Below are 26,516 nucleotides of genomic sequence, written 5' to 3' on the forward strand. Positions count from 1 at the left end.
AGCTTGGTTTTTAGCCCTGTTCATTCTTTTTTTAGTATTTCCAAGAAATTAAAAATGACTTAAAAGTGATTTGACTGCTTATTTTCCCAGAATTCTGTTCTTGTTTTAAAAGTGCATTACTATCTTAAATCTGAGCACATGAATTCCTCTCTGGTCCTAAGGTGCTCATTTCCTACCAAGTCAGTTGCTCTGCTTATTTTTTTCTTGCTGTTAGTTTTCCCAAAATGCAAGTAAGATTTAGTTACTGGTTTATATTTATGAATAAAGACTAAATTCATCCTAGAGGTAACTAGTATGAGTTTCTTCTGCAGCAATATAGGGATTACCCCAATGGTCCTCTAACTTAATAGAGAAAACTGAAAACAGGCACAATGTAAAGGATGGGTTATTCCATAGCAAACTTTCCATATGGTCTGGACATGCAACAGCAGAGATGGCTGAGGATCCTCACAATACAAAGTAAGGAGGTCTTTATCCTAGCGGTGGGCTGCTTTGGAAGTCCATCTCCTCCTTCCAGCCCCTGCTCAATGCAATGTGCACATCTGACATTAGCTCGAGCTCTGCCTCTCAATGAGCAGTAGAAATCCCACACTTAGATCGCTCTACCTTTTTTAAAAACTGGTATCTTGTTTCATCCTGAAGACTAGACATCCCCACCACTTGCAATCACCATCTGCAAAGGCAACTCCTACTGCCAGAAAATCCTGTTACCGAACCAACATTCCTTATCTAAAAATGCTATAAGAATGGAAACCACACAAATCATATAGCATGTACTATACACACACACGCTTACGAAATGCACACACAACTATAAATCCAAATTTCAAAAAACATACGTTTACTTACACACTTACACACACACACACACACACCCTGTTCCTTGAATTACAATCTTGCAGCTGTAACAGTGGAAAAAAATTAAACTCACAAATAGAAACTGGCAACAGCTCCAAAACTCAAACACACGAAACTTGTTACTATATAAAAGTTTAAAGCTCTATGTATTATAAGTAAATGAGAATATCAAAGCCTTATGTTTTCAAAGTAAATTAAGTATCATGAAGAGTTTGGCCACATTTTTAACTACCACTTCTCACATGAAGTCATGTGAGAAATTCAGAATACTAATGAGAAAACCATAAGAAAGCATTTTCAAGTTTATCTAAAGAATCCCCCTTAAAAAGTGCTAAAGTCTAACTTTACTCACATTCCAAAAAATTCCTAAAATCACTTTCACTCCCCAGATTTTTCCAGATTTCAAAAAGGCTCAGCCACATAAGACAATCCAGACTGTACCCTGTAGCTTTCCTATCCAGAATCATGTCATTTCCTTGCTTAAAACCATTCAGAGGTCTCCCCACCATCTTAAGGTCCAGTCCAGAATCCTTAACTGCCTGAAAATCCTGCACACTCACTTCTCTAGTTTCATTTAGAGCCACTCAGTTCATGTTTTCTCCCTCTTCACTTCCCTCCATTAAACTCCCACCACATTGGTCTGCCAGTTCCTCTCACATCATGGGTCTCATCTCGCCTCAGGGCCTGTGTACATGCTGTTCCTGTGCTCTGGGCTGTTCTGCTCCCTGCCCCTCCCATAGAGGTACTTGCTTATCTCTTGATGACTCCTCAATGTACCATATCCTTGGGAAATTATTTCCTGGCCATAGCACTCTGACTCAGGTCCATTAGCATCATCATGTTTGTTTTAAAGGAAAGGAAGAAAAAGAGCAAGAGCTGCTATATTTATAATGTTTCTTGTACTAAACTGCATGCTCCAAACACCAGCCATTGAGTTTGTCTTGCCACTGTATCCTTAGTATCTAGCATTGTGCCTCACCAGCAAGTACTCAATACATTTATTTTATGATCTAGCATTTAAATCATCTCTCTGATCAAGGCCTGGTGTTTCAAAAAAGGAGAGTCTACAAATTATTGCATAAACTAATTCTATTTTGTAGAGGTCACAAATAACAGACATGAACAGTAACCAAAATAAATTTTCGCTGCCATGGAGGAAATTTAATCAATTATCAGAGTAGTATGAAAACAGTAAACAAAGTATTTGGGAGAATCTCTTGTTTTATTTTTTCCTTATTGAGGTAGGTAACAAAATAGCACGTCAATTATATATTCATTATAACAAACATTTATCCTGTCATAAGTTATTGCTTTGTTTTTTAAAGATTTGAGAGAAAAGAAGGGAGAAGGAGAGAGAAAAAACCGATGTCAGAGCCAAATATCGATTACCTGCCTCCTACACACTCCTACTCGGGATCAAGCCTGCAAACCAGGCAAGTGCCCTGGCCAAGAATCGAATCAGCAACTTTTTGGTGGACAGGACAATGCCCAACCAACTGAGCCACACCAGCCAGAGGAAGTTATTGCTTATTTTAATAAACACCTTCCTAATCATGATAGAAAGTCAAAATAAAAACTACCTAGAAACACATGAGGTAGAAACTGCAAATTTCATAGGAGCACAATCTCAATTATTTGTTACTATTTGTACTAAATAACAGTATCAGTAGTGAAGCAAATGCATTGGGGCTATTCTGAACATAAAAACAAAGAAAATATGTGACAGAAGCTCACAGGCATGAAATGTGACTTCTATTTCCCGCATCTGGAACTAATAGCAAATGTCAAGAGAACCTGTCTCTACACAAAAATTTCAGTATGGTTCCAGATTACTTTTCCAATGAGAAAGGGAATCCTTTACAAAGCTTACCTAAAATGAACTGCACAGACCAACTTTCAATTTTGTGCTCCAAATGTGACAGAGTACCTCAAGACTGGAAACATGAACTGATGGAGATAACATCTTGGGCCACGCAAGGAGAGACTGGACAGGTTCCAGGAGACAGACACTTAACAAGCTTCTTAATGTCTCAGTTCAATCTGTGTGGCTTTTACAAATGAAAAGGTCACCTTCAGAGCACTGGATTAGCCAACCACTTTCCACTTCATTGGCTAAATTTAGAGAGAAATACTCCATCATAACAACTGAAACACGAATGGAACAGGTATCATGAAGATTTAAGAAAAACTCAATAAAGAAGTAATAACCATTTACACTTGCTTAGCATAATCCCAGAGGAGATGAGACACAGTCATAGGGAAACATGACCCAAGACAGTAATTGTGCAGGGCTACACTATTTGTGAAAACTATACCCACACTCCTCAAATGTGACCTGTCCTGATTCAATAGTTATGGACATTCAAGTATCTTAAGGCAAGATAAGCTTTTATTAACTGGCCCAAATTAACTGAACCACATATTGGGTGTTTCAAATTACTTAGATAAGCTTTTTGATCATTACTTGGTTATTTAACATCCCAGCCTCATGACCTGGACTTAGCTCAGACTCTAGTCTCATTCCAATGTAGGGTATCATGTGAGCTAACGCTGTCCATGAAAGTTCTGTGAGTGTTTATTATTTATATTCTAAAGGGGTAGGGGAAGTGGGGAAGAATATAGAAAAGCATGTCAGAAATGGAATACACATCGATCTAAGAAGAAACAGAAGAAAAGAAATAGACTAACAAGGTTGTGTCTTGAATGTTTTACTATTCTTGAATAAACTACACTCATTAAAACTTTCAATTTGAGATTTCTAACTCTAACTAATATTTTTATTTATAAATAGAGAAAACAGACATCCCCAAAGGAAAAAATACTATTAGTTTTCTATAAAGTATAAATAGCTAAACAAAGAGGGTTCCCTGTATTTTGGGGTTCATTTTCTGAATAACTGCATATACATATAAAGCACTTCATATTTTTCAAAGTAATTTCACATTCAACATTTCCTGAAATCTTTCTAATAGCTCTGTGAAACCTATTCAATGTCCCCACTTACTTAGCAAAACACTAGAAACAAGTGACATGCTTGTAGTCATACAGTTCAATTAGGGATGAGGCATTACCGGCACTAAGTCTAACTACTAGGTCAAAACTCTCCACCATAATTAGCATTCAACACCCACAATGTGATAGGAACTATTCCAGGCACTGAGAGGGGGGGAGCGATGAACAAAACAAACTCAAATCTCCACCCTCAGACTAGCATTTTAATGAGCACCACTATGTGATTTTTCTTCTTGGCGTGGCTACTCAGATACCATTTATAACACCAAATGTTCAATTACTTTCTTTGTTCATCTAAGGAACTTAAATATAGTCAAATTAATAAATCACAAAAACCAAACATTCGGAACTTAAAACTTGTTTGAAAGGTTATTAAGCATTGGCAATTCAGAATAAAATTGAGAAGTAGGCCCCTATCCTCAGATGCTTCCAAAAAGAAAATAACAAATGTTAGGACCATTTTCCAAAGAAAAGAAAACAACCAAAATTTTGAGTTTTGTCTAATATTGCACATTCAAATGAGGGTTCAGTGTTGTTGTTGTTGTTTTTTGGGGGGGGGAGAAAATATCATTCTAGGCTTTCTTAGTTAATTTAATACCAATGGGCTGCAGATTTAGAAGTACCAAAAGATTTAACTTTATAAATTATAAAATTTCCACATAAAAAAAAAACAGTTTGGAAAAGGGAAAGTAAGTTTTAGTTCCACAATAAAAAGTTTCAGTTGATTTAATTAATGTTCAATTAATTTGCCCTATGAGAATTTAAGGGTAATTAATACATATCAGTCATCTGTAAGAATATATATATACCTTCCACCAAAAATAATTATCCCATTGTGACTTATACACACTCACACATACAAATACACACACACAGTTAACCAATTGCAAAATTGGAACTGTGAAGACAAACTTCACTTAGCAATATCTTAAAACAATTATAATACCCTTGTTATCACCCTATAAAATTAAATATTACAAAACATGACTTACTTTCCCTCATTTTGTTCAGAAAAACAAACTTTCATAACATTTTTCTCACAACTTCAAGACAAAACTTGAACACTTCTATACACTCTCCTGTAACACAGATCCAGTCACAATGATGTCGGATAGAGCAAGACTAGCTAAAATCTCCCAAATAAAAAATGTAGGTAGCAAAAGGAGAGCTAGAGGTCCTTCAAGAAGTTACCATTAGCAATGACAGAATTAGAGATAATCTTGGGAGAAATGCTGCCTAATGTATCTACATAAACTGAGCTTGGCAAACCCTTACTACAATGTGTTCTGGGAGATACTTCCTTCTTAAGCAGGAAAGACAGATAATTTGTAATCAAGAAAACAGCAGAGGCTAAGTTCTAGAGAGTAGGAGGGAATAAGAAAAGAATGGGATGGGATGCAAGACCAAGGAACCAGAGGGTATATAAGGTCCACCCACTAGATACACTATGGCTCCTCCTAGCTATGGCCACTCTACACATGTTCTACAGGGATTAACCTTTAATTTATGAGTAATTTTCTCCCCCTAAAATCAGGGGCAAATATCTAAAACGGGGTCCTCAAACTTTTTAAACAGGGGGCCAGTTCACTGTCCCTCAGACCGTTGGAGGGCCGGACTATAGTTTAAAAAAAAAAAAACTATGAACAAATTCCTATGCACACTGCACATATCTTATTTTGAAGTAAAAAAACAAAACAGGAACAAATACAATATTTGTATTTGCATGTGGCCCATGGGCCGTAGTTTGAGGACCCCTGATCTAAAATATATGCTAAGAAGCAGCATCTTATCTGAAGCCCCAGGCTAATATTAAAAAAGATTTACCCATCCCTTGGTAAAAGAGTGAGTGTGTATAAAGAGAGACAGAGCCCAGCCGAAGTGGCCCAGTTGGTTGAGCGTCATCCTGGGCACCAGGAGGCTGCTCATTCAATTTACAGTCAGGGCATATACCTGGGTTGCAGGTTCGATCCCCAGTTGGGGCATATACAGAAGGCAACCAATGTTCCTCTCTCACATCCATGTTTCTCTCCCTGCCTCTCTCTCTCTCTGCCTCTCTAAGCATGTCCTCAGGTGAGGATTTAAAGGAAAGAGAGAGAGAGAGAGAGAGAGAGAGAGAGAGAGAGAGAGAGAGAGAGAGAGCCAGAGACTGAAAGGATGAGTTTACCCTTTCTTCAAATCTAATCCCTAATTGCTCCTTGTCATGGCAGTGGATGGTTTTACCAAATAGTCTTTTAATTCATGGGAATGTATACAACTACTGATCATTTTGCAACAAAATGCAGTAAAATAAGTAAAAACTGATTATTTAAAATTAAACATGCCGGTGAGTGGGAAAACAATGCCACAAGCTGATACTTCAAGTGACGCCAGACTTTCTTTTGGAAGAAAGAAATGGCTAGTACGGAAAGTGGTGCGAAGACTCCACCCCATCTTAAAATATTCAAAACCCAAACTGAAATCGTAACAGTAGTCATTGTGACATTGGGTTCAGAAAGAAATAAAAATTCATTTATTTTAGCAACAGCCTATAGGATAGGCCAGGTTCCCTTCTACCTGGTGTGACCCTGTCCTTGAGCAATTTATACTCAAATGAAGAGTCCTGGTCTCAAAGAAAATGCTCAATAATATTTGTTCCCTGAAAATGCTGACTGTTCAAGAGAGAAATTAAGCCTAAATAAAAAAGAAAACGCTTCATTAGAGTTACTTGAAACTTCTAAAATATAGAATGCTCACATTATTTCAATTAAATATTTATACTAATTATTAATAACATTTAAGTAAACTGTAATTTGTGATATGTTAATTAGCTATCATTGACAAAGGACCCCCTAAATTGAAAGCCAGTAAGAATTCTTCAATATGAAGGACAAAATATGAGTTATTTATTCTCTTACAAACCTATACTAGGATGGCAACTAAACTAAAAGTCTTCTAAACCCAGATGAAAGACAATAGGGGCGGAGGCCCCATCAGGCTAAGTCAAGTCATTTCATTCAGAAGTGAGACAACAGATGAACAGCAGGTAACAGACTTCCGTTCAGCACTCACTGCTCTGAGGGCCCACAGTGGGGGAGAAGCCAACAAGGACCTGGGAGGGTTCTGGAATTGAAGGTTCCAGGTACCACAGAGGGTAGGGATTCTAGGATGAAACCAAAACAGGACAACTGTTTCAAAGTCTATAGCAAAGTACTGAAACCCTTGGGCTCCCTCCCCTGCTTTCCTCAAAGATGGCTTTTATTATGTAAACTGAAACAGAAAGCTGCTAGATTTAAGTTACATTACACAAATAAGAGTACCTTACACAAAAACAGGAGGAGTAAGTGTAAAGTCAGTACAGACCAGAAAGTAAAAAATTCAGTGAGCACAGGACTTAACATCAGTTTTGATCACTGCTGTATCCCCATTACCTACAATGGTCCCTGACACACAGAAGATACTTAATAAATATGCAGCAAAGAGTGTAGAAGAGGTTTTTAAAAAAAATCCAAGAAAGTAGGAAAAAAAATCGATAAGAGAGAGAGAGACAGAAAGAGAGAGAGAGAGAGAGAGAGAGAGAGAGAGAGAAATGGGAACAGGAATCCAGGAGATTTGAGATTTGATAAAAGGCGTATCTGGAAAGAAAGAACAGAGAAAACTGGAGGGGAGGGGAGAATTATAAAGAAGTAATGCTTAAAATTTTTCCCAACTTGAGTTTCCAGGCCGGAATCGAACCTGGGACCTTTCGGTCCGCAGGACGACGCTCTATCCACCGAGCCAAACCGGTTTCGGCAGCCTAGTGTATTTTAAATAGAAAGGTCACAAGAATCAGAAACAAGAAAGAAACAGGACTTCAAAAGCAATCCTGAAGCTAAAATATAATGGACTAATGCCTTCTAAACTCTGTTGGAAAGGTTTCTATACTGAGAAACCACAGAATTCCATACCGAGTCCAAAAACCAATCAAGTGTAAGAGTGAGGGTACAACCAAGGCACTTCCAGACATATGAGGCTCTCCCATGGATCCTCTATTCTCTCCTACTCCCCCCAAAAGCAACAGGAGAATATATTTTACTAAAATGGAATATAAGGAAAAGGAATTCTCTCCAGCAAGGAGACAGGTGATACAGCACTGAAGAGAGAAGAAGGAAGGTCCACCGTGACAGCTGTGCACAGGGCCACAGAGAGCCAGTTCAGTCTGGAGTAAGAGAACACAGGACACTACCAGGAGGAATAGTTGTTTTTTTAAAATTGGCTTTGCCCTAGTTGGTTTGGCTCAATGGATAGAGCGTCGGCCTGCGGACTGAAGGGTCCCAGGTTCGGTTCCGGCCAAGAGCACATGCTTGGGTTGCGGGCTTGATCCCCAGTAGGAGACATGCAGGAGGCAGCCAATCAATGATTCTCTCTCATTATTGATGTTTCTGTCTCTCTCTCCCTTCCTCTCTAAAATCACTAAATATATTTAATAATTAAATAAATATATATGTCCAACTGTACAAAGGATGGCTCATTTGGAGAGTCTGGGGATAAATTAATGACAAAGACCCATTTGGAGAGTCTGGGGATAAATTAATGACAAAGACCAAAAAAATCAAGTAAGTGTCTTTTTACAATTAACTCTAGGCAAAACTGTGTGGCTTAGATGTGACTATTTCTATCATAATCAATTGATGCATCCTAGAATTAGTAAAAAGCTACATGGGAGGATATGTTAAAAAAAAAAAAGTACCATATTGGGGGGGGGAGAGGGGGGAATTGTTAAAAAATATTAAACCTTCACCACCCAAAGCAGAAAGCCAATGGATAATGTTTAAAATTTACAACTCAAGCAATAGCCATATAGGCATGGAATTTATAGAGAGGCAAACAACAAAATAAAAACAAATAGCTTTTATTGTTAATTCTAACTGGAAGATTGTTTCCCCCATTGCATTTCAGAGAGAGTGGAAGGTGGGGAAGGGGGGGAGGAAGAGAGGAAGAGAAAGAGAAAGAGAGAGAGAGAGAGAGAGAGAGAGAGAGAGAGAGAGAGGTGAGAGAGACATCGATTGGTTGCCTCCCACACCCACCCCAACTGATACTTGCAACCCAGGAGAGGTAGGTGCCCTTGACCAGGCATTGAACCTTCAACCCTTCAGTGCACAGGCTTATGCTCTAACCAGTGAGCCGGGGCCAAATAGCTTTTGTTGAGTAATTATATCTAGGTAATAAAACGGAATGAGAGGATGGGGTAGGAATTTGCTATTTTTCTTAAATTACCCATAAGACTAATATTTCTAAACTACAGACATAATGCTTTATAAAATATAAGTTTCAAAAATAGAAATTCAACCAATGATTACCTGTTCTATGGGGTTACTTCTTATCACATATTGGGATTATGGATCTTTGGAACAAAAGCATTTAGTCTTAGAGCAAAAGAGGATTTACAAATTTAGCAAAAGACTAATTTTGATTTTGAAATGCTAGTGTTCTGCTTAACTTCTATTACACAAAATTTAAATAAGTAACATCATAAATAAAACTCCAGCTTTCAGTTCATTTCCCCATGACCTCACAATTCTGCTTTAGCCCCTAGTCAATGAGTGGAAAATCAGATAATCAGGCTCTTAGTCTAAATTCTCAAAAGCCCCCAGCAATCAGGATTATTTACATCAAATTTAACAAAAGCCACTCCCCTATTGGAAAAAAAAAAAGAGTATATGTCAATGTACCCTATATGCAAATGGTCGGAAGGGCCCAAATCCAATCTGCCTGTTTAATACCCACCAGCTAAGAATGGTTTTAACACTTTCTAATGCTTTAAAAAAATAAAAATATTATTTTGTGACACATGAAAAAAAAATCACATGAAATTCAAATCTCAATGTCAGAAGGTAAAGACTTATTGGAATACAGCCGTGTTCATTAATGTCTGCATCTATGGCTGCTTTCTAGTGATGGCAAGGATTGTGGGGCTGCAAAGCCTAACCTATTACTATCCGGTCCCTTTCAGAAAAGTATGTGACCCCTGAGCTAAAGAACTCTAGTTCTAAATTTTATTTTAAATAAAGTTAAGACACATTCATGTATTTTAAAAATGTACATCTAAAAAGTCCTTGAATCAAGGATAAAGAAATTTAGAGATGAGCTAAACAACCTTGAAAGGGAAACATCCAGAGGGATTAAATGGTGGCTTAGGGTCATGCAGGTAAAAGGGAACAGAATCAAGATTAGTCTTCTGACTCTGAGAGCTGCTCTCTTAGATAAGCATCTGTTGCCAAAGTTTTAACCCCAATACTCCTTTGTTCCTATTCCACTCTTCAACTTTCTATTACTAAATAACTTATTTCACTTTAAAATGTTAATAAAACATGCTTTTTAAATTTGATCTTCCCCAAATATTTAAAACAGACTGAAATTTACTAATGACTGTGCCAAAAAACAAACAAAAAACACAGGTGAGAATACTGGTTAAGGACAGTCTTCGGCACTGGGGACACCCAGGCTCTTATCTCTGCCCCCAGGGTATCACTCTGGCCTCATAATCCCCCAAATTTCTCTAAACTTCACTTTTCTCACCTCTAAAAGTGAGGATAGTACCAACCGCAGTTGAGTGGGGTGAGACTGAATAAAATAAAGGATATGAAAAACTTAATGTTCTATCACAGAATTAAGAGCTCAAGAAATGTTACCTATTATACTTTGTCTTATCACGTCCAAATATTTTTATAATCATTCATTATCCCTGAAGAGCTTCATAGGCACTGTTCTCAAACTGCAGTGCCCATAAGAGCCACACTTGTGAGCTTGTGGATGCCGATTCCCTTGGCGCTACTCCCAGCTACACTGATTGTTTAGTCTGGAAGAGGCAGGAATCTGTATTTTCTTTCCTTTTAATTGATTTCAGAGAGGAAGGGAGAAGGAAAGAGAGCTAGAAAACACCAATGATGAGAGAAAATCATTGACTGGCTGCCTTGCACACTCCACACTGGGGATCAAGCTGGCAGCCTGAGTATGTGCCCTGACCAGGAATCGAACCGTGATCTCCTGGTTCATAGGTGGATGCTCAACCACTGAGCCATGCTGGCCAGGCAGAAATCTGCATTTTCAAACTCAAGTTGACAATTGGAGGCAGGTCATCCATGGGATAGAAATAGTGTTCCTAGATAATGAATCAGATACTGAGAAGTTAAGAGACAATCAAAAGCCTAAATAATCACAGCTTTATTTAAGTAGTCTACTTAATCAAAGGAGCTGAGTACTACTCATTTCTTTTGCCATTTTTCTTTTTACAACAGTCCTAATTTTTTTAAATTTAAACTTGTGTTGGGCTCCATAAGTTAATTAATGCTACATATAATACAAGATTATTTTCCTATTTATGAAGGTTAGTACTTCCAGTTATACAACCAACTAAACAGTTAAGGAACTTAAAATGGTCAGTACTCACATCCAATGAATCTTCAGTTTTCTATCTTGGAAGTCAGCCACACAACCTTGTTACTATCCCCAGAGAATTTAAGACTGACCCGTTTTAGTTATAGTATATTTGCAAACAGAAAGAAAAAAAAATGTATTCCTACTGTGCAATACAAACTAATACAAGCTAGAAATCTGGATAAAAAATAAGCACGAAACTAAATATGTTCCATATTAAAAACTAAATATGTTCAATATTAATAAATAAATATGTTCTATATTAAGAACCCCTGATGTGTAATACATGTGAAGTGCATGCAACAGCCACACCTCAGGGCAAGGCTTTTCCATTTAAGTATCTATTCCAAAATCAGCAAAAACAGAGTTGACAGTGTCAAGAGTCTGAGAATGTAAAGGTATCGGTTTGCAATTACCTTGCTCCAGTCTATGGCACAGGGAGCGCCTTGCTGCTTCCATCTCCGGAGTCGGATTATCTAGGACGTGTCTACACCACTGCAAAGGGCTCAGGGATTTTTCTGATGATGAGAATGTCTTTGAAGACCCAACGTATAACCTTAAAAAGAGAAATCTACATTATAGGTATTATATAGGTATGTAGAGATTACCTGTCTTCTAGAGAAAATAACACGTATTTATTAACAATTTCTACCAAAACAGAACTCACATTTGATTAGTTTAAGTACCCAAACTACTTTTTAACAGACAAACATCCCCAAGTAGAATGGGACTGCAGCTTGGTGGGAAGGACTCCAAAAACTCTGAAAATATATCTCAGAGTCAGAGATTGGAGGCTTTTGTTATTGAACTAACCTTGAACAGATACCAGGATGATCTGACTACCTCACTTTTCTAGAAAGAAACATTTTCATCTCTTTCTTGGCAATAGAATCTTACATGAACTTGAGCTAATGTACGTAAGCATGACATAGCAAACAAAGCAAATTTTATGTCCTTTTTACAAGTGAATGTCAGTTGTTTATTCATGCTCTCAACCTTCAAATAATCAGATAGTTCTCTAGTCAAAGTCTATTCTAAATTTGGTAAGTGCTTCTTTCTTATTAAAGCCAAACAAACAGCTTTTGAATGTATTTTAGGAAGAGTTCCCTTCCAGCATCTATACCATCCTATATAATAAAAGGCTAATATGGAAATAACCGAACAGCAGAATGACTGGCTTCTATGACACGCACTAACCTCCAGGGAGAAGACACTCAATGCAGAAGCTGCCCCCTGGTGGTCAGTGCTCTCCCACAGGGGGAGCGCCGCTCAGCCAGAAGCCCTGAGGCCGGGCTCACGGCAGGTGAGCACAGCGGTGGTGGCGGGAGCTTCTCCGGCCTCTGCGGCAGCGCTAAGGATGTCTGACTAATGGCTTGTCTGAGGGCTCCCAGACTGCAAGAGGGCGCAGGCTGGGCTGAGGGACCCCACCACCAAGTGCACGAATTTCATGCACTGGGCCTCTAATAGTTACATAATAATGGGTAGGTTCAAAATAACAAGGAGGCACTGTAAGTTAAAACAAAGATTTCCTATCATTGATATACGGTGCTAAGGTAAATTTTAGAATTTCAGTGATAGGGTTATATAAAAAGTTTTATCTTGAGGATTAACCAATAGTTAACTTAAAAAAGAAAGAAAATTATAATCACTAATAATTGACCTTATAAAGCTGCTTCTAATTACAAATCTCATTAAAGTAATATTCCTTCAAAGTTACCATAATTCTAATGAGTGCACTTTCTTGAAATAACACTTCATTATTCACTCTTTTACTGTTTATAGTCAGGACTCCCACCTACTAGAGTAATTTATCAGTTATCCAGGATGGTTGGGGAATATACTGTTCATTGGTAAGTTATTGTTTTAAGTCAGGGATGGGCAAACTTTTTCTGTAAAGGGCCAGCTAGTAAGTATTTAGGCTTTGTGGGCCAGGCTCTGTCACAACCACTCGACTCTACTATTACAGTCCAAAGACATCATAGATGATATGCAAATGAATAAGTTCCTATAAACTTTACCCATACTCATTAAAAGCTGATTTTCAGATGTCATGAAATAGGATTCTTTTGATTTTTTTTAACTATTTAGTAATATAACAAATATTATTTAGTCAGTCCCCAGGCCGACACTGGCAAGGATGTGGAGAAAAGGGAACCCTAGTGCACTGTTGGTGGGAATGTAGGTTGGCGTAGCCATTGTGGAAAACAGTGTGGAGTTTCCTTAAAAAATAAAAAATAGAACTGCCTTTTTACCCAGCAATCCCACTTCTGATTATATATCCTAAGAATCCCGAAATACCAGTCAGAAAGAATATATGCACCCCTATGTTCATAGCAGCATTATTTACAATGGCCAAGATCTGGAAACTGCTTAAGTGCCCCTCAGTGGCTTAGTGGTTGAGTGTTAAACCAGGAGGTAAAGGTTTGATTCCCGATCAGGACACATGCCTGGGTTTCAGGCTCCATCCCCAGTCGGGGGTGTGTAGGGGACAGCTAACCAATTATTCTCTCTCTTCATTGATTTTCTATCCCTCTCCCTCTCCATCCTCTCTCTGAAATCAATAAAAACATATTTTAAAATACATATTTTAAAAATCGGTGGTACATTTACACAATGGACCAACTACGCTGCTATAAAAAAGAAGGAACTCTTACCCTTTAAGACAACCTGGATGGACCTGGAGATTATTATGCTAAGCAAAATAAGCCAGCCAGAGAAAGACAAATACCATATGATCTCACTAATATATGGAATCTAACAAACAAAACAAACTGATGAACAATATAGAATCAGAGGCATGGATACATGGAACAGACTGGCAAATGTCAGAGGGGAGGAAGGTGAGGGAGACTGGATCAAGAAAGGTGAAGGAATTAGCTAAAGAACACATATGCATAGCCCATGGACACAGACAACAGTGCGGTGAGGTTCAAAGGAGGGGAAGGGGACAGGAGCTGGATAGAGGTGGGCAAAGGAGGGGAGAGGGATGGGAGACATCTGCAATAGTGTCAACAAAAATTTTAAATAAAAAAGGAATATAAAGTGAGTTTCTTGTAGGCAGTATAAAAAAATAATAATGTAAAAATTTAGCTGACCAGCCATATAAACCAGGCAGCAGGCCCAATGTACCAGTAGGATACAATCTGCTAACTCCTATTGCAAATGAGGATTCTAAAATATCTGTTTGAATCGATTTAATAGTAATCCCAATATATCATCATTCCCTGAGAATGTGGACAATCCTGCCTTCACCAAGATTATATTGATTAGTTAAAAATTTATATTCCTGGGCCCCACCTCCGTCTACTGGGACAAGATTATCACCTACCTATGTAAATCCATCCCATTCACCCTCCCCTGCTAAAGAACTCCTGAACTGTCCAGAACCGGGTAGCTCTCTAGACCCCCAGAAAAGGTTATTCTAGGCCAGTTGTTCTCAATCTTTGGTGCATTGAAATCTTTAAGAGGGCTTGTTGAAACAAAACTTGCTAACACCTGATTACAGGCAAGTCTACCCGATTCAGTAGGTTTGGAGATGGGGTCTAAGAACTCAGAATGTCTAACCAGTTCCCAGGGGATACTGATACAGCTGTCTGGAGACACACTGAGGATGGATGCACTGCGCTAAGCCAATTGTAGTAATCCCATTGTTCCTGTTTGCCCAGTGACTGGTTTAGGCACAAGCCCTGAACACAATCCTAACCAATAAAAACTAAGGGGAAATATTCTGATGGGTATGTGGACAATATTCTCCTCATTTTCGAAGGGGTCATAAACGACCCAATTACATGCTGCCTACAACATTTACACTTTAAATATAAACACGCAGGCTAAAAGGATAGAAAATTACAAAAACCTACCCACAAAAAAAGTCCAGACCCAGAAGTTTTCACCACTGAATTCTATCTAATACATAAAAAGAATACCAATTCTTGACAAACTCGACAAAAAAAAGAGAAACACATCCTAACACATCTTATGACATCAGTGTTACTGATACTGAAACCAGACTCAGACCTTATAATGAAGGAAATTAAAGATCAATATCCCTCATGAACATAGAAGCAAAAATTCTAAATAGTTTAGCAAATTGAGTTCAACCATATATAAAAGGCATACTTCATCATTACCAAGTAGGGTTTATCTCAGGAATGAAAGGTTGGCTTCCCAGTCAAACATAAATGTAACTTATCATATGCACTAAAACAGAAAAACCATATAATAATCTCAAAGACTAAAGCATAATGCATCCATTCCTGACAAAAGCTCTCAGCAAGTTAGGAATAGAAGGAAACATCCTTGATCACTTTAAACACGTGTACAAAAACAGCATCTGTAATGGTGAGGCACCATGAATGCTTTTCCCCTAATATTAGAACAAGACGAGGGCTGGAGGTTCTAGCCAGTGCAATCAGACAATAAATAAAAACAGTTACACTGGAAAGAAAGAAGTAAAACTGTCTACTCACAGATGACATGATTATCTATATTTAAAAAATCTGAGGAATCTACACAAAAGGTACTAGAACTAATAAGGGAGTTTTCTAGCAAGACTATAGGATACCACCAGATCAATGTATAAAAGTTAATTGTATTTCTATATAGTAGTAGCAACAATCAGTATTTTTGAAATTTCACTTTCCACTACACTACCATAAAACACACACACACACACACACACACACACACACACACACATAGCCTAAGGATAAATCTGACAAAGGATGCCAAAACCTATACACTGAAAGCTACAAAATACTCTGAGATAAATTAAAGATATAAATAAATGGAGAGACAATAGTTATGGGTCAGGGCCTGGCCAGTGTGGCTCAGTTGGTTAGGCATCAGCCCATGCACCAAAAGGTTGCTGGTTCCATTCCCGGTCAGGGCACATGCCTGAGTTTTGGGCTCAAACCCCAGTGGGGGTTGTACAAGAGGCAACCGATGAATGTTTCACTTTCACATCTATTTCTCTCTGTCTCTCTGTCTCCCTCCATCCCTCTCCCACTAAAAATCAATAGAATATTTATGGGTCAGAAGATTAAATATTAAGATGTCAATTATTCTTAAGTTGAGCTATCTATTTAACACAAAATCCCAATCAAAATCTCAGAAGGCTTTTTGCAAGAATGTAACAGCTTTCTCTATAATTCACATGGAAATGCAAAGATCCCAGAATAGCCAAAATAACCTTTAGAAAATAACAAAGTTAGACAGCTACTGCTGACTGAGACTCATACAAAGCTATAGTAATGAAGACAGCTTCAATGTGGCATGAAGATAAATAGATCAATGGACAAAAAGAGATGGTCCAGAAACAGAGCTACACATAGATGGAATGCTGATTCTTGGCAAATTACAAAGACAATTCCATGCAGAAAAGATCATCTTTTGAACAAATGCTGCTGGAACAAATGGATATCCATATGCAAAAATGAACTTTGATTGATACTTCCCACAATATCCAAAGTTAACACAAAACAGATGACAGACAAAAATGTAAAACCCGAAAATACAAAATTTTTAGAAGAAAACACAGGTGAAAGTCTTTGTATCCTTGGGTTGGCAAATATTTAATCTTAGATATAAAGATTAAATATTTATGCTTATACCAAAAGCATAATCCATAAAAGAAAAAATTATCAATTAAACTTCAAAGTTAAAACTTTGCTCTTTGAAAAGACACTGTTAAAAGAACAAATGATGAACCATAGAGTGGAAGAAAATATTTACAAATCATATATCTGATTTAAAAAACTTGTATGTAGACTATATATAAGCAACCCAATTTTTAAAAATGGACAGAAGATTTGAGCAAACATTTCACCAAAGAAAATCTATGGATGGCAAACGGCAAATAGAAAATATGCTTGTCATTAGGGAAATGCAAACTAGAACAACAATGAGGTTGTTGCAAATGCAAACTAGAACTACTATACATCCATCAGATGGCTAAAATGAATAAGACCAGTCACAGCAAATACTGATGATGTGGAGCAACTGAAACTGATACACCACTGGTAGAAATGTAAAATGGCACAACCACTTTGGAAAAGATTATGGCAGCTTCTTAAAAAGTTAACATACCCCTACTCTCCATTTCAGCCATTCAAACGTCACTAAGTATTTAGCCTATAAAGACATGAATGCATGTGTCCATAACAAAGACTTGCTTGTAATAGCCAAAAACTGAAAACAACCCAACTGTTCATTAAAAGATGAACAGATGCCCTAGCCGGTTTGTCTCAGTGGACAGAGAGTTGGCCTGGGTACTGAAGGGTCCCAGGTTCAATTCTGGTCAAGGGCACATGACCAGGTTGTGGGCTCGAACCTCAGTAGGGCGTGTGCAAGAGGCAGCCAATCAACGATTCTCTCATATCACTGATGTTTCTATTCTCTCTCCCACTCCCTCTCTGAAATCAATACAATATATTTTAAAAAAAGATAACTAGATAAACCGTTGTTATGTCCATACAATTAAATAGCTCTCAGGATGAAAAGGAATGAACTATATATTTTGATTCAAGGAACAACACAGATGAATTTAAAAATAATTATTTTGATTGTGAAAAGCCAAACGAACACAAATAAATGAAAAAGAATACATACTATATGATTTCATGCCTCTAACAGTGTAAGAAATGCAAACCAATCCAGACTGAAATAAAACAGATCACTGGTTGCCTGGGTTGGAGAAGTGAGCAGGATCAGGAGAGAGGGAATACAAAAGGCCACAAAGAAACTTGGTGTGGGGCATAGCCACTTTTTGATTGTGGTGACAGTTTGTGGGTGGACCACATATCGAAACCTATCAAATAGTGCATTTTAAGTATATGCAGTTTACATTTCCCCTCAATTAAGCTTTTAAAATAAAAGTCATGAGATAGGAACTGTCCCTCAATATTCTTGAGACTTGAGACTCAAGTAGCCATCTACCACACAGGTGAGTCAGAGAGGAGCAGGTGCCACAGCCCTGACATAAATGAGCCCTGACTAAATTAGTCAAGTGAGAAACTTCCTTATCTTTAGGCTTTCAGTTAATAAAACATCCTCACTGTTTAATAAACCTACAAATCATGTCACTATCTGAACCTTTGCTTCTTCTCAAATCCTTCTCAGCTGCCATGTGAAGCTACTCTCTGAAGCACTTTCTGCCCATTACCTCTAGAATCACGAGGGGCAAAAGCTCATATCTTCTGCTACTAGGAAGCTTCCATCAACCAGCTTGCCTCAGAACTTCAGATACTCACACCATTTTTTTTTGGTAGAGGTTTTTTTTGGGGGGGGGTGTTTTTTTTGTTTTTGTGTGTGTGTGTGTTTTTTTGCTTGTAGGGGAACTCCACAGGAAGATTTCCTTCATCTCTCAGAGCCTATGTAATATAGTTCTTTCGTTTCACCACACAGCCTCACAGCAAATTCAAAAGCAATGCTCACTTTCCACAGGCACATTTGATTACTATGTGACTCACTCTGCCATATTTATTTATGGGAATTTCTGTCGTTCATACTCTATTTCCATCCATGCTATTTGTCTGACTCCCACCCTGAAGTTCATAGAACATAGATCATGTGACTGAAAGCAGGGAATTCAGTTGAAAGTCTGCATAAGGAACAACTGGAACCCAAGAGCCCTACTCTACCCAATAACAGCCAGGCCCACCTCCGCTTCTCCATCACAACCTAAGACCAGAGGCTTACTATGTGGATAGGCTGAGCCAGAGAAGCTCTGACGTCAGGCACATCAAATTTAGTTTAAGGAGGGATGCAGAACCTTCCTGAAGCAGAGTATCTAAATGAGAGTTAGAACCCTTTACATCCCTAGACCTGACTGCCTTACTTATAACTTCCAGGAGTATGGAAGGTTTATGTCTCGAAAAATAGAAAAGCCCACGAGAAGACTCAAAGATACTGAAACTTGAACTGCTACCCACCCAATCACTTAGTAAAGTATACCAGTCAAAAAGCTCCACCCCTGCAGAATTTTAGATCAATTTCAACAACTCCTTTGGGTATGAACAGAAAACCAATGAGCCTGGCTTCTGGCTGAGCAGCGCTCCCCCTGTGGGAGTGCACTTACCACCAGGGGGAAGATCCTGAAATGAGCAGATCAGGCCAAAACAGGCTCTCTGACATCCCCTGAGGGGTTCCGGATTGTGAAAGGGTGCAGGCCAGGCCAAGGGACCCCACTGGTGCATGATCGAGGCTGAGGAGGGACTGAGGGAGGGTTTCAGGTTATATCCTGCCTGTCTCACTCAGTCCTGATTGGCCGGACCCCAGTAGCAAGCTAACCTACCGGTTGGAGCGTCTATCCCAGTGATGGCGAACCTTTTGAGCTCGGCGTGCCAGCATTTTGAAAAACCCTAACTTAACTCTGGTACCGTGTCACATATAGAAATTTTTTGATATTTGCAACCATAGTAAAACAAAGACTTATATTTTTGATATTTATTTTATATATTTAAATGCCATTTAACAAAGAAAAATCAACCAAAAAAATGAGTTCGCGTGTCACCTCTGACATGCGTGTCATAGGTTCGCCATCACTGGTCTATCCCCTGGTGGTCAGTGCATGTCATAGTGACTGGTCAACCAGTCAACTGTCTGCCCCCTGGTGGTCAGTGCACATCATAGGGAGCGGTTGCACAGCCTTAGCATATCATTAGCATATTATGCTTTGATTGGTTGAACGGACGACCGGACACTTAGCATATTAGGCTTTTATTATATAGGATCATCTGAGAGAAAATGTTGCATTCATAAAACAAAAACAGGATATTAAAAAGAAATAGTTTCTTCATTCTTGGAAAATGAAACTATTATATTCAGTAAGTCAGTTTGGAAAAGCAAGTTGAAGTCTCCCAGAAGCAAAACAAAGACGCAGATTTACAATGGAGATAAAATTAAATGGCTGCACCAGGTGGACCTAGACCTGATTACAAGTTCTAAAACACGTGCACGCACACACATACACATACATACACACACACACACACACACACACACACACAGAAGGTTATGGGGGGAAAGAAGCGAACATTTCTGAGGGCTAAAGGTAAGCCATTGAGTTACAGTGAAAGTACCACAAATGTCCAGTACAATAAATGAGTAAAGAGGCCCATACCAAGGTACAATGTGATATTATAGAATACTAGGGATAAAGAAAACTAGAAAAAAAAGGTCAGGAAGGATTATATATCCAAACCACAGTGCACTTCAGTATCTAGAAAATAATAAAAATTAGAACAAAATGGAACAATGCCTTCACACATGAGGGGAAAACGATTGACTTTTAGTCTTTTATACACAGCCCAATTATGAATCTTGTACAAGAAGAGAATAAAGACATTCTCAAATATGCAGGATTTCAAAGTGTACTTTTCATACATGTGCCCTTTCTCAGAAAGCTAATGGAGGCTGTGCCCCACCTGCAAGAATAAATGAAATAGGAAAATAATTTAAGAAATAGGAGATCCTATACAGGAATGAAACCTAAGGAATTCGCATGACAATAATACTGGGCACCCAGCCTAAGGAGCAAACAGTAAAGACTGGAGCAATGGGCTTAAGAGTTCCAGAAGGAATGGCACTACAAAATACATTTTTTAAAATATATTTTTATTGATTTCAGAGAGGAAAGGAGAGGGAGAGAGAGATAGATCAATGGACAAAAAGATATGGTCCAGAAACAGAGCTACACATAGTGGAATGATGATTCTTGGCAAATTACAAAGACAATTCCATGCAGAAAAGATCAATGATGAGAGAATCATTGTTCGGCTGCCTCCTGTACCCCCCTTACTGGAGATCGAGCCCACAACCTGGGCATGTGCCCTTGACTAGAATCGAACCTGGGACCTTTCACTCCACAGGCCAACATTCTATCCACTGAGCCAAACCGCCTACATTTTAAAGACAGGTTTAAAAGATTATCATATGTGTTTGGGCTTACTGAGGAATTTAATGGCTCCAGTAGTATTTGGATAAATAATAATAGGTTAAAGAAAGTGAAGAGGAAAAAAGAGAGACCATTATTAACTCTTGGAGGAACAAAGGGATTAGAGACAATAAATGTCAGATACAATTAACAGGGTTCAGCTAATAACAGTTATAATCATAATACAGGCATTATAATGATTTAATACAAAAATTATAAAAAACATGAGAAGGGAAAGGAGATATGGTGGTTTGGGGGTGAGGGGAAGAGAGCTCCTTCCAAAACAAGTCTACAGATGTCTAAGTTCATATTGTATAAAGACTTGAGAAGTAAAGAACAAAAGAAACAGGTAGAAGAGTATAAAGTGATGCCCGTGTGAAGGACTCGAAGGCAGGAACGAGTAGAGGACTGCTGCTTTCTGTAATGAGCCTTGCTATAGGTGAGTTCTGAACTGCATACATCCTATTTATTGTATTACTTTGATAAAACTTTTGAAGTACTATGTAAATATATGGTATTAAGACAAGTGGTTATTTTCAGAGTTAGTCTCCAAACAATGTAGCCCAGATAGCCTCACGCCTACTCTTTCTATAGCTAAGAACTACAGCTGAATTCAAATAAAGAAGAAAAAAGACAGAGAGATGCTGTAGCTATAAACTTGAGTACAATATGTCTCTATAATTGGATAAATAAAGAAAAACCTGAATTTCTCCTCACTGGTCTAATCTTCTAAAAAGTCATTTTAAAAATTGCCTTATTCATTGTCATTACAATTCCAGCAACATTTTCAATATCCTATTTTGCCATCATTAATACAACATACCTCCTAGTTGAAATTACTCTTTCAACTTCTATTGTTTAATTGATGGTATAATTGAGTCTGACAAGAATATTTGAAATGTCCCACTCTGGTTTTCTCTAACTTCACTTCAATAACTTCCAAAAGCACATGGCTAGAAATTGATCCTTCTCATAAACTATCTTCTTTTCCATATATGACCCTAGACTTAATTCATGTGCTAACACTGGGAGATCAGAAGTAACACAAAGCCCATCATAATGCTTCAAATAAAATACTACTACTGCCCAGAAAAAAATCTTTATTATTCTGAAGTAAATGTTTTGGTTCTAAAGTCATCCTTCTCCGGATAATACAAAAGCAATATCTATTTAACTATCTACCTATATCTATCAATCTATAGATTGATATAGATATACCTATATCTATATTATATCACACACACACACACACACACACACACACACACACACACACACCTGTCTCTCAAAAGTAATGTGTAGCAATTTTCAAAGTAATTTTAAGAGACTTCAATCACAAGTTTTAAGGAAAGCAATCCCTAGTCAAATTAAACAGTGTTCAATTAACAAGCACCTGGATAGGGTCAAACTGATCAGCCATTGCAAAAGAAAGGTACTACCACACTAAGCTATAAAAGGATATATGACATCTAAATTTTAGTTACTGAACTGTCCTATAGCAGACTCTCTCCTCTCCATCCACAGTTAAGTCTAAACTTCTATTTCAGTGTCTCCCTGAAGTATTTCGAAGTTACTCATTTCAAAGACACATCAGCACATATTTCAGTCAACTCCTTTTGGCTCCTAGAAAACACTGCTGTTTTCAATTAGCATTGTCAGAAAGTGAAGCACCCTCTGGTCTTTTCACTGAAAATCAATTATGGAAAAAAAAAACAGTTTAGGTGGTCTAATTTAGCCGTGCCATATGTATAGTACAAGGTGTTCAACAGCTTTGATGAAAAATTGGCAAGGATTTTAGCCAGCTGTCTGAGGTCTTGGTGTTAAACATGGAAGATGAATATTCATTCATTAAATTTTCTTCACTTTGTATACATAACATTTTTTCCTTCTAGAATTATGAACTTTCCTCCTGTCCTTTCCAGTTAGACAAGGTTAAAATCCCTTTACACAAGTCTCAATATTTTGCTGATTACCACTCCACTAAAATAACGGCCCCGTTTTATGACTACATAGCATGTATTAGCCGGCATGTTTTTATTTTGGCATTTTCTGAATATAGACTTACCTTCCTGGTTGAGGTGTGCAAGAACTGACTTTCCCCAGTGCTACACTATCTTGAGAGAGCTCTGCTTTCCCACCTGTTTTCTCCAAGTTCATTTTGGTTTCAAACAATAGAAATGGGGAATTTTTCTAACTCTGACCATAATGCACAAATACATTTACTATTTCAACCCAGGTCGCACACATGTAAAACTAAAATAAGTTTACCCAAGATAAGTTTGTATTGTAAGATATAATGCACTCCGCTTTTATATTCTACTGCACTTCATTTAAAAAAATGCTGACAATCCACTAAACTGACTTTATAGCCCACTAATGGGTCACATCAAAGCTGAGGGAAATTCCCAATGGTTTAAACACTTCTGAATTTGTGAAAACAATCTGGATTGTGGTCTTTCAGTACATAACTGGAGGAGCTTACATAAATCATTTCATTTAAGAACTTCAGTTCCTTAACAGTGAAATAAGGGAGCTGACACTATGGTATGGGACTATAATAACTGGACTTAAGAATTAAGGTTCTGGAACTACAGTCAACTTTAATTTTCTGAGACACTTCATTCTAGCAGCACTGTGCTAAGATAACTAGGTGATATTATGGCAAAATTAAATATTTAAATTCAACTGAGATAAATATTTGAAGAAATAAGACAACTGTTTTGTTTCAAATCTTTTCATCAAAATGAAAAGCAAAACACATCATTCTTCTTACATTAAAATTTTGTGTTGTTTTGTTATAGATAGAAAATACATATAGGTTAAATAATCGTTTGGAAAAAAGACCTAAGTCGAGACCACAAAACAGGGACATACAGTTTGCAGTGATGACAGAACTTTAGAGAGCTTTGCAAGCATTAACAAATGGGTTAAACCCTGGCGATTATTTATTCATCAAAAGGCCCAAATATTGCAATACAAAAATATCTCAATGCATAAATGCTATGATAGAAAGTTTCCTGTAAATCAGGTGACCTTAAATGTTTACATCCATCCCACTAAGATTAATGATCCCTCCCTGTTTTTCCACCTGGGATTCTATTCCTAGGTTTGTTTTGAAGAAGATAGAGTACTCTATAAATACTATGTCTGTAAAAACATTTGTAGTGTCAAGGCAAGATTTACCTATTCACCTATATACTTGAGTACATTGGTAGAACCTGCTACAATTTAAATTTGCTTCAAACCATCTAAAGTGCTGCTAGGCTAATCCAACTAAGTAGGTGATTTTTTTTAAGTTATTTCAATGCTATTTTGATTAAAAATAAACTACAAAAGGAAAGTCTAGATATCAAGTATTAGCAACAGTTGGATGATAACTAATTATGGTAGAAATCCATTCAAAAGAGAAAATATTAAAAGCATATTAGTTATGTACATACTATCACCAATCTAATATACTTATAAAATAGTAATAGCATAATAATTTTTAAATGCTAATATTTTAAGGCACATAATTAATCTCCATCAAAAAATACAAACAAGTTCCCTTCCATGACTTAGGTACATATCTTCAGAAAAGGTCAAATGGGGACTAAATCAACCCAAAATAATATGAGAGTGGCATAAGGTCTTATAGTTAGTGATAACCTAAGAACCACCAACAGAGCATTTTCCAGTACCATATTCAGGCTGAAACTGAGCTTACAATACACTTGGGTTCCACAAAAATAAAGGTGCAGCTTCTAAAAAGAATGGCATAAAGTTCCAGAAAGTAGCAAGTTGTCTTGATTTTTACAGCTTGGAGCTACCACCAAAGAGTAAAGTATTGACAAGGAGGATGAATGCCTTACATATGAATATGCTCCATGCATTTTGGTTCTCGGAGGCAAACCAATTAGTGAACGCACTTTACAGGGTTCTCACGTCAGAATAAGGGAAAAGGAACAACACGGTCCCCAAAAGGAAACCAGTAAGGTTCTCCATTTCCAAGTCCCTCCTGCACAATCATGCAATAGGAAAACAAAGAAAGCCAGGAAAGCCCGGCTTGCAAAAGTAGGAAGGGTCTTAGATTTAAAAAACCAAGATAAAAGAGGGATTGCAGCTCTTCTTCAGGCCACTGCTGTGTGGAGGAGAGCGCTGTTCATGTTCCCTGGCATGAACCTAAGTCCCACCCTATCGGAAGCTTCTACTCACCTGACCGTACCCCACCACCTCTAGTGACTGAAGAAAGCATATTAGTATTACTCCGTGAGCAAGTTGCATGAAAATAAACAATACAAGAATTAGAACCCCTCCGAAGTGGCTCACTGATGGAAAGCAGAAAGAGCTAATCAGATTTCAACTGAAAAATAAATTCTGCCAGCCTCACATTTTTTGATAACTGAAAGTTTCTGAAAAATAAAAAAATAAGTTCCTCTAATCTCACTTTTCTTCAACAGTTTAATTTTAAAAATTAAAGAAAGTCCCTTTGTTGCTAGGCAATAAAGTGTCTTCAAACTGCCCACTCCATTCCCTAAAAAGCCCCATTTTTTATAACATGATTGATAGGATAGGAAAGCCACCTTTTAAAAAAACAAAGTCAGTCTCTGAAATGAGGAGCTACCAATGAAAACGCAGGGAATGGACGTAGGGCTGCACAGCTGAGCGCAGGAGCACTCTGAGGAGAGGAGCTCCATCGCTAAGCAGCCTGGTACGCCACGGGAGGAGGGACCACCCGCGAACCCCCTCCAGCCTTCGTGTGGGAAGAAAGAACAGAAACAGTCACAGGCTGAGGCCAACCCCTCCCCATCCCCGTCACTACCGAAAAAAGACTGGGAAAAGGAGCAAGCCCGAGTAACAAAAGGACAAAATAGCATGGGTTTTTCAGTGAACGCGAACGAGGAGCTTGGGACCCAAAAATCAGCAGAGAGCAGAATGCAAGGAGATGGAGGGACCAGTTCATCCCCTTCTGCATGGCGGGAGCTCGTGGAAGGAAGCAGGTTTCCGCCCGCAAGTTAAGCCTCCTTTCAGCGCCCAACTTGGCACCTGCCAGGCCACCACGTCCGGGGGCCCTGGCGAGCCCGCCCGCCCCCCTCTTGCAGCCCACGCCCTCCCCGCCTTTCCGGGCCTCGGAGGCCAGGGTCCTGGGGCAGGGCGCGGAGCTCGGCAATACCAGGTGTAGTCGTCCTCGGTCCGCCAGGCTGCCAGGCTCTCCAGGTCCAGCGGCTCCACCTCGTCCAGCAGCGTGGGGGGCGGTGAGGGCGGCGCAGGGGTACCCCGGGAGGCTCTCCTGCGCCTCTCCGGCTCCGGCCCGCTTGCGCTCGCGCCGAAAAAGCCCGCG

General features: G+C 38.4%; 1 protein-coding gene across 1 annotated transcript in view; it reads right to left on the reverse strand.

Annotated features, from left to right (window-relative positions):
* Positions 1-26,516, reverse strand: part of SLAIN1 (SLAIN motif family member 1) — a 63,242-nt gene that overhangs the window by 28,071 nt on the left and 8,655 nt on the right. The window contains exons 2-3 of the mRNA XM_023751730.1: positions 26,349-26,495; positions 11,679-11,818 (exon numbers count right to left, since the gene is read on the reverse strand). Of these exons, the coding sequence (XP_023607498.1) occupies positions 11,679-11,818; positions 26,349-26,495 (287 nt within the window). The remainder of the gene's footprint in view (positions 1-11,678; positions 11,819-26,348; positions 26,496-26,516) is intronic.

This window comes from Myotis lucifugus, unplaced genomic scaffold (genome assembly GCF_000147115.1).
Source record: "Myotis lucifugus unplaced genomic scaffold, Myoluc2.0 scaffold_24, whole genome shotgun sequence".
In the NCBI taxonomy this organism is placed as follows: Eukaryota; Metazoa; Chordata; class Mammalia; order Chiroptera; family Vespertilionidae; genus Myotis; species Myotis lucifugus.